The 17,849-nt window shown below is 52.7% G+C and overlaps 1 protein-coding gene across 16 annotated transcripts in view; it reads left to right on the forward strand.

Moving 5' to 3' along the window:
* Positions 1 to 17,849, forward strand: part of SIPA1L3 (signal induced proliferation associated 1 like 3) — a 235,772-nt gene that overhangs the window by 195,613 nt on the left and 22,310 nt on the right. For all 16 annotated transcript variants that reach the window (XR_004523304.2, XR_004523302.2, XR_004523305.2 and 13 more), the window contains 2 exons: positions 1,135 to 1,562; positions 13,949 to 14,170. Coding sequence is in view for 12 of the 16 variants with exons in the window: in XM_033844840.2 (XP_033700731.1) it covers positions 1,135 to 1,562; positions 13,949 to 14,170 (650 nt within the window). In the remaining 4 variants the exon portion in view is untranslated. The remainder of the gene's footprint in view (positions 1 to 1,134; positions 1,563 to 13,948; positions 14,171 to 17,849) is intronic.

A 17,849-nucleotide genomic window follows, 5' to 3' on the forward strand; every position in this document is an offset into this window, starting at 1 on the left:
GTACTCACAAAGTTGGCATCCCAGCGGGGGCAACAAGCAGTAAGCAAAGAAACAGATTTCATTATATAATGGTAAGAACCAATTCTTGCTGTGAAAGAAAAACAAAGTACAGTCAAGGGAAAAGAGTGTCAAGCACAGCTACTTTAGGATGAGGTGGTCAGAGAAGGCCTTTGAGGAGGTAACCTTTAAGCAAAATCTTGGATGAAGTAAGGAGCAACCCATGAAAATATCTGAGGGAAGAGCATTGTAGACAGAGGGAACAGCAAGTGCAAAGGCCCTGAGGGGGCAGTGTGCCTGGCATACTCAAAGAACAGCGAGAAGGCCAGTGTGGCTCGAGGAGAGTGATCAAGAGGGAGGCGGGAGATAAAGTTAGAGACCAGAACCTGGAACCAGATCACACAGGGCCTCAGAGGCCATGGTGAGGACTCTTGCTTTTCCCCTGAGTGAGCAGGGAGAGGACATGAACTGACGCAAGTGTTCACAGCCTGTCTCTGGCTGCGTGTAGGGAACAGATGGGGGGCCGGGGGTGAGGGGAGACAGGGACAGGGAGTTGGGAGACCAGGGAGGAGGCTCCTGCCATGGTCCAGCAGGAGGCAGTGGTGGACAGGACCGGGGGGGGGGGGGCGGGGGGGAGCCACAGAGGGAGGAGAAGTGGCAGGTTTGCATCTGTTCCGAAGATTCAGGCGACAGGATTTGCTGTTGGACTAGATACGGGTGTGAGAGCAAAAGCAGCATCGAGTGACTCCACGGCTCTTGGGTGGAGCAGCTGAAAGGACGGAGGTGCCGTTGTGAGACAGGCAAGAGGCGAATTCAGGAGGGAAGGCCAGGAGCTCAGTTTCAGATGTGTTCAGCTTAAGCTGTGGGCAGCACGTTGCGTATGTGCTGTCATTTATCCCTCTGATCAACCTCATGGGGCAGGGTTATTATCAACCCATTTTACAGATGTGGAAACTGAGGCACAGGGAAGTTCAGTCAGTTGCCCAAGATAGCAAGGCCAGTAAGTGGGGGAGCCAGAGTTCGAAGCTGTCCGGCTCCAGGGTTCACACTTAGGGGTAGGGAGGACCCAGAGAAGGAAGTTTGCCCCCCGCCCCCCCACCCCGAGTCTAGGAATGACACACTTCTCCTGCCTTCCAGGGAGAGCCTCAGTACTCCAGTCATTCCAGCAGCAATACCCTCTCCAGCAACGCATCCAGCAGCCACAGCGATGATCGCTGGTTCGACCCCCTGGACCCACTGGAGCCAGAGCAAGACCCTCTCTCCAAGGGCGGCTCCAGTGACAGTGGCATTGACACCACCCTCTACACCTCTAGCCCCAGCTGCTTGTCCCTGGCCAAGACGTCTCGGCCGGCCAAGCCACACAAGCCCCCGGGAAGTATGGGCCTCTGTGGAGGCGGGCGCGAGGCTGCCGGGCGGTCCCACCATACAGACCGGCGTCGGGAGGTCTCGCCCGCCCCTGGGGTCACTGGCCAGAACAAGGGCTACCGACCGAAGCTGTACTCCTCAGGCTCCAGCACCCCTACAGGCCTGGCTGGGGGCAGCCGCGACCCACCGAGGCAATCCAGGTAAGACACTGAATCTAGTCCAAGTCCTTCAGGGGGACCCTGACCACCACCTGCATCCCTCACAGTCCTGACAGTGGTGTTCCCCTCCCCAGAAACATGCTCACAGATGGGAATGCTCGCACCTTAGTTTGCTTACAGAGTTGGGAGACTTGTGGACCACCCCCTGCTGCCATCCATTGGCCTTTAAGGATGCCAGTAGAGGGAGGTAGATCCCTGGCTGGCTGTCTCATCTGTCTCTGGTTCAGTCTGACCCTCAGTCTCTTTCCTTTTCTCTCTCCTGAGACTAGTAGTTTTTACACTTTCTGGGAGCCACAGACTGTTTCTGTTAGGAGTGCATTTGTCTGGAGGTAATAGGAGACCTGACCCACAGTGGCTTAAACAAATAGAGGTTTAATAGTCCCCTTTTGGGAAGTCCAGAGAGGGCAGAGCTGGGCTGGTGCAGCAGCAGCTCAGGGAGGGCCTCAAGGCCTAGCAGCCTGTGTCTTCCTGCTCCATCACCCTCCTCATGCTGGCTGTGACTTCCTGGTCTCCAGATGGCTGTGGTGCCCCTGGGGGACATGGGGACAGAGAACAGAGGAAAGACGGCAGCGTCTGTGTAGCTCCATGTCTGTGGAGAAAGCAAAAGCTTTCCCAGAACCCCCTTCAGCAGGCAGTGTCACATGGCCATCTCAGCTACAAGGAAGTCTGGGAGATCACGGGTTAGCCTTCCAGCCTTCATAGTAAAGGGCAGTGTGGTCTCCAGACAGTCCACTGGAGGGCTGTTCAACACAGATTCCCCTGACCTACTGGGTGGGGCCTGAGAGTATGCGTTTTTACAGAGTTCCATGTAGATGCTGATGTTGCTGGTCCCGGGACCACGCTTCGAGAACCACTGGTAGAGAGGCAGACAGGGTAATAAGTGAGAACGAACAGGCATTGACTAACCAACAACCTGGAGTCTGGACCACACACACTGCGAATGTGATGAAAGCCACGAACTGCCTCCTGGAAAAGTTCTGCCGTCACAGGACTCAGCCCGGTCCAGGGGCCCCCTCAGAGGTCTGCGGCCCCAGGCAGGGATTACTGTGCTGCAGTCCCCAGTGTGCACCCCTGAGGCCACCACCTCCTTTCTCCTCCCTGACCTCACCTGAGCAGGGCCAGCCCGTGTCCAGGGCCTCCATTAGGGGCCTTCATCTCCCTTGGCTTCCTGACACCTTGGCCCGTCCCCAGACCTGCGCCTCTCTCCACACAGGACACGTGCCCCCAGGCGGTGGCCTCAGACCTCCTTGACCACAACCCACAGTGGACTTGGGTCTTTGACTATACAGAAATATCTATATATTTTAAAAAGGTGAAGCAAAAATCTCCCTAGCAGTTCCTAGCCTGGCCGTGCAAAGCCCTTTAATCCAGTCTGCTCTGTTGAGAAGGTTTGAGCGCTGCTCCCTACCTCCTTAAAGGATCTCATGACCGAGCGGCGGTTCTCTTGTTACCAAATTCAGGTTCTGCTGCTTGACACTCGAAAGCCAATATTGGAGAGACAGGTGTTGATCGGAAAGGAAAATATGCAGAAGCGTGAGGGAGTTTAGCTGTTGTAGAAGTTAAAGTATTTAACTAGATTCTAAGACCAAGGGGCTGCTTACCCTCTGACAGACTTGGAAACCACGGTATTTGAGAGTGTCCGTCTGTCAGTGCTTTCCCTCACTGTGGCCCTGGTCCCCCTGGAGTCAGGAGCCAGGAGAAGGGTGAGGGTGGAGAGAAAGGGTGCCCCAGGGAGTTAGGTCTCTGTCTGAGCCAGCCTCCCTAGACAGATAGATGTTAATCATTTGAACTCACGGACTCTTTTGAACAGCTCATTCATTTATTTATCCATTCATTTCATTCACAAATATTTCTCAGGGATTTGTTGTGTCCCAGGGACTACGCTGAGAGCTAAGGAGAAGTAACGAGCAAATTCAGACGAGGCCCCCAGCCCTCACCTCACCCACCATCTGTTGAGGGAGACAGAGTAGAATCAGGTCATCACTGAGACAGATGTCAAAGTGCGCCCACCGAGAGGGCCTCAGTGCTCTGCGGGTCCCAGGTCCCGGCTGTGGTAGGCCCCGTGTTGGGCACAGGCCCATGTCAGTAAGGCTCCGTAGCTGTAAGGTTTTGGAGTCTGTGATATAAAGGCAGCGGTGCTGGGGAGTAGACTATGTCTGAGGCAGCGGGGTGGGTATAAAATTACTCTGCGTCTGAGAGAAGGATTTGCTGAACCCAGAAATGAAGGGAATAAAATGGGAGAGGAACCTGCTACAAAAGAGGGCCCTGCGGTTGGGAGCTTTAATTTGCATACAGACAATTGATGCTAATTGCAAATCATTCTTATCTACTCATTAAAGCTGCTTCCTGAAGTTTTCTCCTAGGCAACCAGGCTTTAGTGTGAAGCAGCATTTCCCAAAATGGGGTGCTTGAGGTGATTTGGGTGGTGTGGGGAGGAAAATGTTTTATTTTAAATGGATATTAGGAAAAGTGTTATCAACCCATCCCCTGATTTTACAGATATTGCCTTGGACAAATTAAGGAAGATTAAATGAGTTGATTTAAAGAAACAAATGTGTTCATGGTAGATGAGAACGTGGACTCCAGAGTCAGCCCACTGGGGTTTGAGCGCCACCCCACACCGCCTTGTCTTGGCTGTGTGGCCTTGGGCAAATTACTGAACCTCTCTGGGCCTCAGTTTCCTCATCTGTGAAATGGGGGCCCTGTCACTGTCCCTAACTAAGGCCATGTCGATGTCCCTAGCTAAGGCCCTGACACTGTCCCTAACAGCCTGAGCTGTCCCTAACTAAAACTCTGACGCTGTCCGTAAGAAAGGCCCTGACTCTGTCATTAAGGCCTTGATGCTGTCCCTAACTAAGGACCTGAGCTGTTTCTAACTAATGGCCTGAGCTGTCCCTAACTAAAGCTTGACGCTCTCCCTAACTAAGGGCCTGATGCTTTTCCCAACCAAGGCCCTGAATCTATCCCTAAGACGCTGAATCTGTCCCTAACTAAGGCCATGACGCTGTCCCTAACTAAAAGCCTGACTCTGTCTTACCTAAGAACCTGAGCATCAGCACTTTATTTAGGGACAGCGCCAGGGCCTTAGTGAGGGCTCAAAGTCAATGGGGGAGACATATCCCTCCCCAGACAGTGACAGCCCATAGTGGTCAGGGCCAGGGTGAGGGAAGCGTTCAGGGTGTGGGAGCCCAAAGGAGGGGCCTGACCCAGTATGGGAGGTGCTTTCCTAAAGGAAAGAGGGTAAGCTACTGGAAACTAGGAGGGCAGAGTGTTCTAGGCAGAGAAGATGTGCAGGTCCCACCTCACCCTGCCAGTCCTCCCAGAATCTTCCCATCTCAGTAGGTACAAGTTCCCAGCAGGTCACTGAGCACCTGTGCTCAGTAGGTACAAGTTCCCAGCAGGTCACTGAGCACCTGTGCCCACACGTGCCTCTGCCTGCCGCTAGCCACACTGCCCCTTGCTCAGGGCAGCCCAGCAGCCCTGTGCATCTGCTGTCATCCGTCCATTCCCTGGGGCCGAGTCGGAATGACAACCTGCTGCCCAGCCTTGGCTCCCCAAAGAGAGGCACAAGCGCTCCATAGCTGCCCTTGTGTCTACTTCCAGGCCCTTTGTAGCCCAGCACTTTGCGTTCGTTCATACAGAAGGCGCCTACTGAATGCTCAGCCCTCTGCCGCAGAGGACCCCGGCCGTCCTGGCACTGACAGGGTGCCAGGGGAGACAGCAAGCAAATAATTACAAAAGCAATGAATCAATTATGCTAGGGGAAAGCCTTGAAGGGAGACCTCCTGGGATCTGAGAGTGGATGTGGTGCAGGGACTGGAGGGGGTGTCTAATCTAGGCGGGGGGTTGGGGGGCAGGGATAATTCCCCTGAGGAGGTGTCATTTCTGCCACAGATGAGAGGGATAAGGAGGAGGGAGCAGGTGAAGTGGTTTCAGGGGGACCGATGATATACTCTTGATGCAGTTATGTGGGTGTTTGCTTTGTAAGTGTTTGTTAAATTGTACATACATGTTTTGTACACTTTGTTCTATGTGGGCTATTTTACAATGTTTTCTTTAAAAGAGAAAAAGGAAAGATGATGTGTGGAGACGGCATCCCTATGAGAGGGAGTAGCATGTGCAAAGGCCCTGGGGTGGGGAGGAGGGTGGGTGCCATCAGGTCACTGAACACAGGCCCCTTGGGTCAAGTATAGAAATTGAGGGGGGCAGCTGATGGGAGGTTGGCAGGGACCAGATCACGCAAGGCGCTGTCAGCCACATTACAGAGTTTGGATTTGATCCTAAGAGCTGTGGGCAGCAAGGAAAGGCTTCAGCAGAAAGGATAATGCAGGGAGATAGATGTTTTGAAAGATGGTGCTGGAGGCGCAATTGCAGAAGTCTCAGGGATGGGTCTGAGGCCGAGATGTGAGTGAGAAGGAAGGGGACCTTGACTAGAGGACAGAGCAACTGTGGATGTGTCAACAGGTGGCAGCACCAGGACCTAAGGAGGGAGGGAGGCAAGAGTCCAGGACAGTGTCTGCTGCAGTGTCGGGAGGCTGCTGCAGATGGGGAATGTTGAGATTCTTGAGAGAGAAGAGGAGAGCAGGGCTGGGCAGGCCTGAGAGGAATGTTATTCTCACATTCCCTGACACCAAAGCACCCACTGTGTGCCGGGTACCGTTCCAAACACGGCGATACAGAAGGGGGCAAAGTCGAGCCCTCTTTTGTGGAGCTGATGTTCTCCTGGAGAGAGAGTGAGGCAGACAGACAACTGAGCAACCGTGTAATATTAATATGCCAGGTGGAGATAAGGTCTGGGGAGAAAACCAAACCGGGCAGAGGTCCCAGAAGGCCTCTAGGAGGAGGTGATATTTTGCAGGAAGCATGGAAGTGATCCAGGCAGGGAAAATAGCAAATGCTGAGGCCCTGAAGGTAAACTCGTTTGCAGTGCTCTGGAAATGCTCTGGTGGCCAGACAGGCCAAAGGAAGGCAAGAGGTCTGATTTGCAAGGTGGGCAGGGGCCCAGCTCTGGCAGGCTTACCAACCACGGGCGGATGCTGGGATTTGATTCTGAGGGACGTGGGAGCCATGGGAGCACATAATCTGACTTATGTTTTAAGTAGATCACCCTGGGCTACTCGGGGGGAAAGTGGACTGTTTCAGGGGTGGGCGGGGATTGAGTTCACCGGCATAGTGCGAGGACTGCCAGGAAAGGGATGGGCCCTGCCATGCCCAAATCCCCTACCCACTCCCTCCCTGCGCTGCAGCCCTCTCCGTGGAAGCCACCGCAGCCTGTAGCAGCTTGTGCCCGTGGATGATTCCACTGACTTCACAGACTCTCCCCCGAGACGTTCGTCATGGGAGCCCGGCTTCCAGGCACAGTGCCAGGCGCCAGTGCCTGCTGTGGGCATCGCGATGGGCTGAGTGATCCCAGGCGGGCAGCCACCTGCCCCCCACCCACCCCCCCGCCCTCTCTCGAGGCAGCGTACACTCCAAAGCTTCCTGGGCTTCCTGAGCAGTTTGTCAAGAGCTGTTTAAAGGCACTGAGAGGCTCTCCGCCCCATGTGGAGCCGACATCGCCGGGTGTTCCCAGGCAGGCAGGAAGCACGTGGCCTTGCTTCCGTGGGTGGGGCTGCGGTCTCCGGGATACCCTTCTGGGCGCATAGCCCTGAAAGGTGATGTGAGGGCCTTGGCATCCACTGGGGCCAACCCCACCTCTGTTGGCTAGGAAGCCGGGGTCACGCAACAGACCTACTCGGAGAGTCGCAGTCAGCTTGGGAAGAGGAACGCAGGCCATCTCCAGGAACTCAAGGGAAGGAGGGAACCTTGCAGAGATCTTGGGGCTGGGGCAGGGAGGAGTGCAAAGGCCTTGAGGTGGGAAGGTTTCTGGTGTGTTTGGGGAACAGCTTCCATGTGGCCAGAGCAGCGTGAGCAAGAGGCAGAGTGGGAGGATCTGAGGGCAGAGAGGGGTCGGCACAGATGGTGTGGGGCCTTGTGGACCAGGGGAGAGCTCTGACTCACCCTGAGCAGAGGAGGGCGGTGGTTGCACTCAGGCATTCACAGCCTCCCTCTGGCTGTGTTTGGGGCGAGGGCAGGAGGAGGCCGCTGTGACGATACAGGTGCGCGGTGGTTGGTGGAGGTGGCCAGTGGTGGTTGGATTCCGCATCGATTTTGTGCCAGTGAGTTTTTCTCCCATGTCATCTCTGCTTCCACCTCCTGAAGACCTACTGTTTTTGCTCACAGGCTGCAGGGCAGAATGTTGCTGCATATGGCTCCTACACTGAGCCTGATAATTCCAGCCATGTGCAGGGACTGATTCAACTCTCACGCCCCTGCCAGACACCTGGGAGAGAGGGCGAGATCAGTCCAGCAGTTAAGGCCCCACAGGGGTCCACCTGGGGTTACCTGGGTGAGCAGTGTGATTTCCCAGCCTCTGGCCTCTGGCTGCCTGTGTCCAGGTCACAGCTCCACCACTCACCAACGGTGTGATCTCCACCAGGCTCCTTAGTTCCTCTGAGGTTCAGTTTCCTCCTCTGTAAAATGGGGGTGAAGATGCGCTCTGTGGTCCAAGGCTGCGAAGATGAACCTACACCATGTGTTTAAAGTAGTTAGCACAGGGCCTGAGACATAGCTGGTCCACATATATCAGCTGCTGTTTGGTTTTATTTTCATGTATTGTGTATTTATCATGACTACCGTTGTCATTGAAAGTATAGGTTGGTGGTTAAACACAGTGTCTCTTGAGCCACACTGCCTGGCTTTGTATCCTGGCTGTATCCCTGGCCAGCTATGTTATTGGGGGCAAGTTATTTAATCTCTCTGGGCCTCGGTTTCCCCACATGGAACTTGCGGGAGGTGGTAGCTTCTGCCTCGTGGGGTTGCTGGGGCAACTAGATGAAGTGATGCCTGTGAGATGCTTAGAACAGGGCCTGGCCGTGTTCACAGGCTCAGCGCGGTCACCACCATCACTGCCACCTGCTCCGTCACTGCTCTTCCTCCTAAAGGCAAGGGCACAGCTCCCTTTGTGCCTGTTGCCCACCCTGGGCCCACCCATCAGCGTCCCTGGGGGTGAAGAGACCAAAGCATCACGCATGCCCAGGCAGCTGTGCGATTTCTCCATCCAGCCTACAGTTTTTTAGCTTTTTTTTGTAAGCCACAGAACCTTTTACTCCAACAAAATCTTAACTGCTCCTCTGAGATACAACACAGATAAACGCACAGCCTCTCTGGGTGAGGGTGGGGTCGGAGCAGGATGCCCCCCGCCCCCGCCAGTCCTGGCTGAGCCCAGAGCCCAGGCTTTTAGCCCCTGGACGCACCACGTCCCTGTATATCTGCAGCTCGGGGAGCACGCCCCGGTGCCCGGGCCTGTGCTGAGCACCGTGCACATAATGATCTTGTGAGGCAGGTGCTGTCATTGCCTCAATTCTCAGAGGAGGAAACCGAGGCTCGCTGAGGGGAAGGGGCTCGAGCAAAGAGCACAGTGTGTCAGGGGAGCAGCATGGCCCATGTTCTCATCCACCACGAGGTGCTGCTTCGTGTTTCAAGCTGAGGCCCGGGGAGGGCACCTGGCCTCACCGGTGCTTCAGAAGGAAAGTGATTGGCAGGTGGGGTAAGAGCTCCACCCTGTACTCGTGGTCCAGGGGACGTGTGAGAAGGGGCGCCCACCTCAGAGGGCCGGGTCAAGAGGCACAGCATATTCAGAATAGTTTTTTGTTGCCCTACTGTGTGGGGGACACCAGCCATTCCTGAGGTTGGTAGAGGTTGAAAACAGGGGAAGTCACGGGAATGCCTTTGCCTCCAAGCAACAAGAAATCCCAGCTCAATGGGAGGAAGTCTGTTATCTCTCAGAACGTGAAGGCACAAGGTAGGAAGGGCCCCACGACTGGGTAATTCATTGACTTGAGGACTCCTATAGACTGGCTCCCCTCACAGCCTCAAAGTGGCTGTCATTCAACCAGAGAGTCACAGTGTCCAGTGGAAGAACGGGGGATATTTGCTGCAAGTGGTCTGTGTTAGTTTTCTAGTGAAGAAATCTTCCCCAGAAGTCCCCTAGCACACAGTCCACACTCACACACCTGATGTCTCACTGGCCAGAAGTAGATCGCAGACCTACCCCAGACCCATTGCAGACAAGTGGCGGCAGCCATTCAGGATTTGTGCCCTGGGCTGGGTGCCAGCCAGGTCACCTTCCTTAAGGATGAGTACAGTCAGCCTTCATTTACAGGGTAATGGGATTAGCATGACACCCAGTGCCGGCCACAGGCCTGAGGAGAGGGCGAACCCCTCCCAAAAGAGGCAATGGCTGGAGCCAGCTGGCAGACACAGAGGCAAAGCGTGTTCATCTTATTCCCTTCCTTTTTTTTTCAATCATCTCTTGTTTTTCTCAGCTCGTAAAAGCTGAACATGCCTGATGACAAGGTAGAGAAATACGTACCGTAGAAAGTAAAAGTTAGGGTGAAAATCAATTAGGATATATTCGTAGAGTGGGCCCTCTGCAGCTGTTGAAGGGAGAGGGGCTTGTGTGGACTGACACGGAGAAGTCTCCAGAGCGCCGTGTTAAGGTTAAAGCCAGGTGCAGAACAAGCTCAGGATAGGCTGCCATTTATGTTACGAAGGAAGGTTGTGCTTGTGCGTACTAGGCTCTCTGTGGAAAAAGAAGAAAGGGGGAGGGGCAAGGTTGCCTCGAAGGAGACTGAGGTGTCAGAGGACACTTCCTTCCTATCCTGCACCTTTTATATGGTTTCATTTCCCCCATCATTACTATCTCCAGAGGTAATCAGTTAGTGTACACTCCCCCAGAGATTTTTCTCCAAACCTGTACCAGCCCAGATCTTTCACATATTTTTGGCCATTACCCAAAACAGGAAAAGCATTTTATACTACAATCCAGCGTGGACATCCAGAATAAGGTTTCACAAAACCACTTATCCTTACCTCACAAGAGGTGCACTGAAGTTTTTCATTCTAGTCTATTTCTTTTTTATTTTCCTCTTAGTAACAGTCAAGATCCACTAAGTTGATTTCATGACCCACAGTGGAGGAAAAAAGTGTACATTTCCTTTTCATAAAAAGATCCCCCCAAAAAAGCCCAGTAATCATATAGTATACATACTTTTTTTTTTAATAAATTTATTTATTTATTTTTGGCTGTGTTGGGTCTTTGTTGCTGCCTGCAGGCTTTCTCTAGTTGCGGCGAGCTGGGGGGGGCTGCTCTTTGTTGCCATGTGCGGGCTTCTCTTGTTGCGGAGCACAGGCTCTAGGCACGCAGGCTTCAGTAGTTGTGGCGCTCGGGCTCAGCAGTGTGGCGCACAGGCTTAGTTGCTCCATGACATGTAGGGTCTTCCTGGACCAGGGCTCGAACCCGTGTCCCCTACATTGGCAGGCGGATTCTTAACCACTGTGCCACCTGGGAAGCCCCCTATATATACATTTTAAGAGAAGAAAAAGCATGCTTTACACAATGGCTTTTTTCCACTTACTGTAGCTCAGACATCTGTCCTCACCCATAAACAGAAATTGACCTCATTCTTCGCACTGGCTGCATAGGTTTTGATCATATGTATGTGCTTGGAACAATCTGTTAATCCCCAGTTAAAAGACATTCAGTCCATGTCCATGTTTTCTTGATTACACACAGCACTGCAGTGACAATCCTTGGGCTTTTCTGTGGTGTGGATGTCTGGGAGGTCAGATCTGTTAGACTAAGTAAGGCTGTATCTCCTTCAGTTCTCAGCTCAGACACCGTTGCCTCGTTGGGGAAGCCCCTGACCACCCCAGACAAAGTCCAATCCCGATGTTACATGCTCCATGGCTCCCTGGACATCCCCCCACCAATGTGCAACCTTGGGCCTGTTAGTAGATGTTGCTGAATTATAGAAAGTATATATAAGTCAGTCAGAGCTTGCTTTTTTAAATCCAGTCTGACAATCTGCCTTAGAATTGGGGTGTTTCAGCATTCACATTTAATGAAGTTACTGATAATGATTGGATTTATATTTGCCGTTTTCCTCTTTGTTTTCTGTATGTTTACTGTTTTTCTTGCTCCTCTTTTCTTCCTTTACTGCTGCCTTTTGTGTTAAATAAATGCATTTTAAGGCAGCATTTGGATTCCTCTTGATTTTTTGGACTATTTTTTTTTAGTTGTTATAGTACGTGCCTTTTCAGTGTAATTCAGATAATACTAACTTAATTCCAATAAAGTATGGAGAATTTTTTCCAATATAGCCCCATTCCATTTCCCCTCCTTTGTGCTATTTTTGTCATCTATATTATTACATCCATACGTGTTATTAACCCAACAGTATAGTGTTGTTATTATTGCCTTATACAGTCTTATGTTTAAGGAAGTTAAAGAAGAAATAAGGAAACATAAGTCTATAGAGTTTTTTATTCTAATCCACAGATTTACCATCTTGGATCCTTCCTTTCTCCGAATGGATTCAGGTCACCATCTGCAGTCATTTCCTTTCGGCCCAAGGACTTATTTTATTATCTATTAGGCAGATGTGCTAGCAATGAATTCTCTGAGTCTCTGTTTATCCGGGGACATCTTTACTTTGCCTTCATTTGTGAAGGATACTTTGGCTGGACATAAAAGTCTTGGTTGACAGTTTTTTCTCTCAGCACTTTGAAAAGATCATTCCATTCCATTGTTTCAAGTGACAAGTCGGCACTTAATTGTATTGTGCTCCTCTGTATGTGATGAATCCTTTTCTCTTGGTGCTTTCAGGGGTTTTGTCTTAATGTTTGACCTGTTTTTCTGGATGATGTCTTAATATTGATCCTGGTGGGGATGTGTTGGAGTTTCTTAGATGTGTAGATGAATGTTTCTTTGTCCAGTTTGAGGAGTTTTCAGCCATTATTTTTTCAAACCTTTCTTCTGCCCCTTTCTCTCTTCTCCTTCTGAAACTCTCAGTGAGCATGTTTCGATATGTTTGATGCAGCCCCAGAGGTTCCACTGTGGCAGAACCTGCCTGTTCACTGAGCTGGGCAGAGCCCCCAGGCCACAGTGTCAGATTCCCTCTGTTCTTACCTGAAGTTCCGTTTTTCAGGCATAAACGATACTTGGATTCTTGCATGCCCTTGGTCAGTTTCCAGAGTGCTGAAATGATTGTTTTTGTCGATTTTGTGCTTTGGGGGAAAGAATTTGCCAATCTCCTCATTCTGCCATAGTCAGAATCCCACCCCTTCAATATTGCTAAATTGACCTTCAATAAGGATTTATTGACTTGCGCTCCCAGGACGTTAATTTTCCCATTAAAGACCTCTTACTTGAAGTGGAATTGGAATTTTATTTAAAAGTTTTACAAGCTGATTCGCCTCAGTGGGATCAACAGTTGGGTCCCCACGAGTCAGGTCCTAGTTAACAGCGTGAGGTTCATTGTAGCATTAACTTCACAGGAATCCAGCATTTGGGATATCGAGCTGTGGTTTTAGATTAGATCAGCTGGAGCGGTGTCCGTCGTGTAGTAGTGCGCAAAAAATATTTGAATGAAGAGGCGTGGCAAGGTATAAGTTAAAAAAAAAAGAAACACATAAGTTACAGAGCAAGTTATTAGCACAATCCCAGTTATATATAAAAACAATTCTCCCACCCCTCAAAAAAAAGCTCCTGTTTTCTGATTATATGCACTTTGTTTATTTGTTTTTGGCTGCAACATGCAGTTCGTGGGATCTTAGTTCCCCGACCAGGGGTCTAACCCAGGAACCCCAGCAGTGAAAGTGCTGCGTCCTAACCATTGGACCACCAGGGAATTCCCAACACGTGTGTTTTTGTTTTTGCGGTACGCGGGCCTCTCACTGTTGTGGCCTCTCCCGTTGCGGAGCACAGGCTCCGGACGCGCAGGCTCAGCGGCCATGGCTCACGGGCCCAGCCGCTCCGCGGCATGTGGGATCCTCCCGGACCGGGGCACGAACCCGCGTCCCCTGCATCGGCAGGCGGACTCTCAATCACTGCGCCACCAGGGAAGCCCCACGTGTGTTTTTAATCATAAGAAAGGGTTAAGAAGGAAATAGAGCAAGCCGTAAACCACGGTCACATCCAGAGACAGGCAGGTGGGACCCCCACCTTCAGCTGTGTAGGTTGTGCCTAGGAGACAGGGAATCTCTGGGGCGGGGTGGGAGCATCCACCCATGGGGGGTGACTTTTTAGATTCACATAGAGGCACCAGCTGTGCTAGAAGGGCATCCCTGGGGTGGGATCGGGCCTATGAAGGCAGCTTTACGTTTTCTCCACGTAGACATCTATGTATTGGAATTTTCCACAGCAGTAAAGTACTTGTATCTCTCCTGGGTGAATGAAGTTTTGTTTCCCAAGAGGAAATTTAAACAGATCGGTTTTTCAAAAAGTGGGATGGAATTGGCTTATTTCTCTCATTTTCACATTGCAGCGACATGAGCTCGAGGGCCGGCTACCCCACTCAGGTTCACAAGACGGCCAGCGCAGAGACCCCGCGGCCCTCACAGCTGGCCCAGCCCAGCGCCTTCCAGCTCTCCGCCTCTGTCCCCAAGTCCTTCTTCTCCAAGCAGCCCGTGCGCAACAAGCATCCAACGGGGTGGAAGAGAACAGACGAGCCCCCACCGCGGCCGCTCCCCTTCACTGACCCAAAGAAGTAAGTGCCTGGACGCCCGGTGAGACACTGCCGGAGCTGAGCTCGGGCGTCTCGGGGTGGGGAGGAGGGTGACACCTCGCTCCCTCATTCATCAGGACGCCGTGCCGGTCTACACACTGGGAATACAACTGTGAACAGGCGGACAGGGATCCCTGTCAGCTCGGGGAGCTGACGATGCCTTTTGGGGAGGCGGACAGCAAATAGGGTAACTAAGAAAAGCATGCAGCAGGTCAGATGGTGGCTAGCACTGTGTGGCATGTAAATGAAGGCTGTTCCAGGCAGAGGGAACAGCAGCTGCACAGACCCTGAGGCAGGAGCATGCTTGGTCTGCTGGAGGAGGGCCAGTGTGGCTGGGATCATGTGAGCACGTGAGGTCAGAGAGGCGATGGACACAGACTGGGAGGGTCTTGTGGGCCCCACATAAGGGCCTGGGCGTCTGCTGTGAGTGAGGGGGAGCCGCGGGAGGATCTGGAACAGAGGAGGGACATGACCTAAGTTGGGTGTCCACAGGGTCCCTGTGGCTGCGTGCGGAGCACGGCCTGCGTGGGGCAGGGAGACCAGCGAGGTGCTGCTGCGATGGTCCAGGCAGGAGACGAGGGGCCTGGAGCAGGATGGAGGCCAGGGTGGGTCAAGGGGGCGGTTTCAGGAAAGATTCTCTGACGTGGGAGCAGGCAGGCTTTGCTGGCAGATTGGCTGTGGTGTGAGAGAAAATGAGGTTGAACATGATCCCAGGTCTCGCAGCCTGAAGGATGGATGGACTCTCCTCAGGCTGAGACGGGGACTGAGTGGGGAGGAGGCTCAGGGGAGCTCAGAGCTCAGTCCTGGACAGGTTAAGTTTGCAACTAGAAGACGTGGAGGAGGCAGTCGGGTAAGGAGTCTGGAGCTCGGGGGAGAGGTCAGGCTGGAGAGAGAAATCTGGGCGTCGTCAGCATAAAGGCACGAGGCTGGAGAGGAAGGGAGGTGTAAGACTCAGCCTGAGACCCCTCAGTGTTCATACGAGGAGGAGCCCGGGGTGACGACTGTGAGCCGTCAGCGGGACGAGCCCGGGAACTGAGCGTCGGTTGAGCCTCACAGAGGTGACTGCAGGGTGCGGGAGAGAAGGCAGGGCAGCACAGGAGGCAGCTGGTTTGCGGCATTTTGCTGTGAAGCGAGAGAGAGAGCAGAGGAGTCATCAGTGAAGACAGGGTTTTTGTGTTTCCAAGTTAGAACGTGATGATACCGAACATTTATCGAGTACTCACTGTGTGCCAGTCTCGGTTCCGAGCTCTCGTCCGTGAATTTATTCACCGAATCCTCCTCAACAACAGCTCCGGGAGGTGGACCTGTTATTCGTCCAGTTTTACTGATGAGGCACCTGAGGCCCAGAGGCTCAGAGCTGGGAAGGGACGGAGCTTGGATCAGAGCCTAGGAAGCTCGGGCCAAGGCTCCTCTTCAGTTGGGTTGGGGGGGGATCTGCCCTCCCCCATCCTGTTCTCGGTGATGTCCTCTTTCATGACCTGGTTGGGGCCATTCAGATGTGTGCTGGCACAGAGCTCCTAAGGAGAGAGGTGTCAGGAGACAGAAACGGGATCCCTGGAGATGTGGGCAGGGAAGCAAGCTGAGAATCCAGTTCACGCACCTCACTAACAGCTGGGGGCACCCGGAAAACTAGATTTGGATCCTTCGCTCCCCTGATTAAAACCTCCAGTGGCTTGCCCCACTCCCAGGATTAATGATGAAGGCTCACATTTACAGAGCACATACATCGTACCAGGCACTAGGGCACCGTGTGCTTTGCCTAAAATGCCACCTGGACCCTGCATGACCCGCCCCGTCACCCCTCTGCCCTCATCCCCTCCCACTCTCGCCTGCACTCACTCCACTCCAGCCACCTGGCCTCTCCCCACTCCTCAGACTTGCCAAGTACAGGCTGACCTCAGGGCCATTGCACTGGCTCTCTCTGGTCCCTGGAATGCTCTTCCCCACATCTTGTGGCTGTCTCGGGGAGGGGAGGGGTTTGGTCCAATGCCACCTCCTCAGACGGGCCTTCCCAGCCTTCTGTAGCCCCTGCCGTCATTCTATCACTGGTCTCTGTTCCACTGCTCATTTCTCCCACTGGAAAACAGGTGACTCTGTCTTGACTTGTAGCCACCTGGCACTGTGTGGGTGCTCCGTCAGTGAATGGAAGGTATGAGACTCATATCTCACTTCATTCTCACTGTAACCCCAAAAATACAGTAAGGCTCCCACTTTTCAGGGTGGCCGGAGGGTCAGGCCCTGTTGACCCCACTGTGCTCCTCCATGAGGGCAGCTCCCCTGGCCTTCCCTGGTGTGTGTGCTGTTCCTCCTGCCCGGGTCCCCCCCAGCCCCACCTGGCTCACTCCTGCCCATCTGTAGTTTGCTAGGGCTGCCATAAAAAAGTACCGCAGGGCTTCCCTGGTGGCGCAGTGGTTGAGAGTCCACCTACCAATGCAGGGGACACGGGTTCGTGCCCGGTCCAGGAGGATCCCACATGCCGCGGAGCGGCTGGGCCCGTGAGCCATGGCCGCTGAGCCTGCGCGTCCGGAGCCTGTGCTCCGCAACGGGAGAGGCCACAACAGTGAGAGGCCCGCGTACCGCAAAAAAAAAAAAAAAAAAGTACCGCAGACCAAGTGGCTCAACAGCAGAAATGTATTTTCCCAGAGTTCTGGAGGCTGGAAGTCGGAGTCAGGGTGTCAGCAGGGTTGGTTCCCTCTGCGGGCTGCGAGGAAGGCTCTGTTCCACGCCTCTCTCCCAGCTTCTGGTTGACTTGCTGGCAATCTGGGGGATTTCTAGGCGTGTAGGTGCATCACCCCAACCCCTGCCTTCGTGTTCACGTGACCTTCTCCCTGTGTGCCTGTCTCTGTGTTCACATCTCCTCTTTTTATAAGGACACCAGTCGTTAGATTAGGGTCGATCCTAATTGCCTCATTTTGCCTTGATGACCTCCGTAAAGACCCTATTGCCAAATCAGGTCACCTTCTGAGACACTAGGGGTTAGGATTTCAACATCTCTTTTGCTTGGGGGACCCGTAACACCACCCCTCAGGTCTCAACACAGACACGCCGTCCTCGAAGAAGCTCTCCCATCCCCCACACCAGGCTTATCCCTCCCACTGACCCCACGCTTCTTCCCTTCCTCAGCCTCTGTCGCAGGACACATCAGGCAGTCGTTTCCTAGAGACTTGCTCCCTCCCTGTCAGCCCACCGGACTGAGGGTTCTGGGAGAGCAGAGACACCCGAGCCCCATCCAGGGCCTAGCACATACACAGTAGGCACTCAGAAAACATACCTGGATACATGACAGCTGTAAAGAAACAGCAGCCCCCCCTTTCCCAACATAAAATCCAAAGAAGGCTTTTTACATATGTATGTGTGTTGTGTAAACATGTAAACTAAATATATAAAATACTGGGGGGACACAAAATAGGTTCATGGTTTCTTATGTTTATTAATTTAGTTACAGATACATTTTTAAAATCACATGCATAAAATAACATGTTAATTTAGAATTCATGCTTTTGTCCACACGCTCCCATTTCGGAAAGCTGTTTTATTCAAACTCTCCCTGAGCATTTTGGAGACAATATCTTTGTCGTTTAAAGACACTTCTGAGTCACCTAACCTAGTTTTCCAGAAAACATTGTCTTTACTTCCAGCTAAATTATTTGAGGCTAAAAGG

Source organism: Tursiops truncatus, chromosome 19 (assembly GCF_011762595.2).
Source record: "Tursiops truncatus isolate mTurTru1 chromosome 19, mTurTru1.mat.Y, whole genome shotgun sequence".
Taxonomy (NCBI): domain Eukaryota; kingdom Metazoa; phylum Chordata; class Mammalia; order Artiodactyla; family Delphinidae; genus Tursiops; species Tursiops truncatus.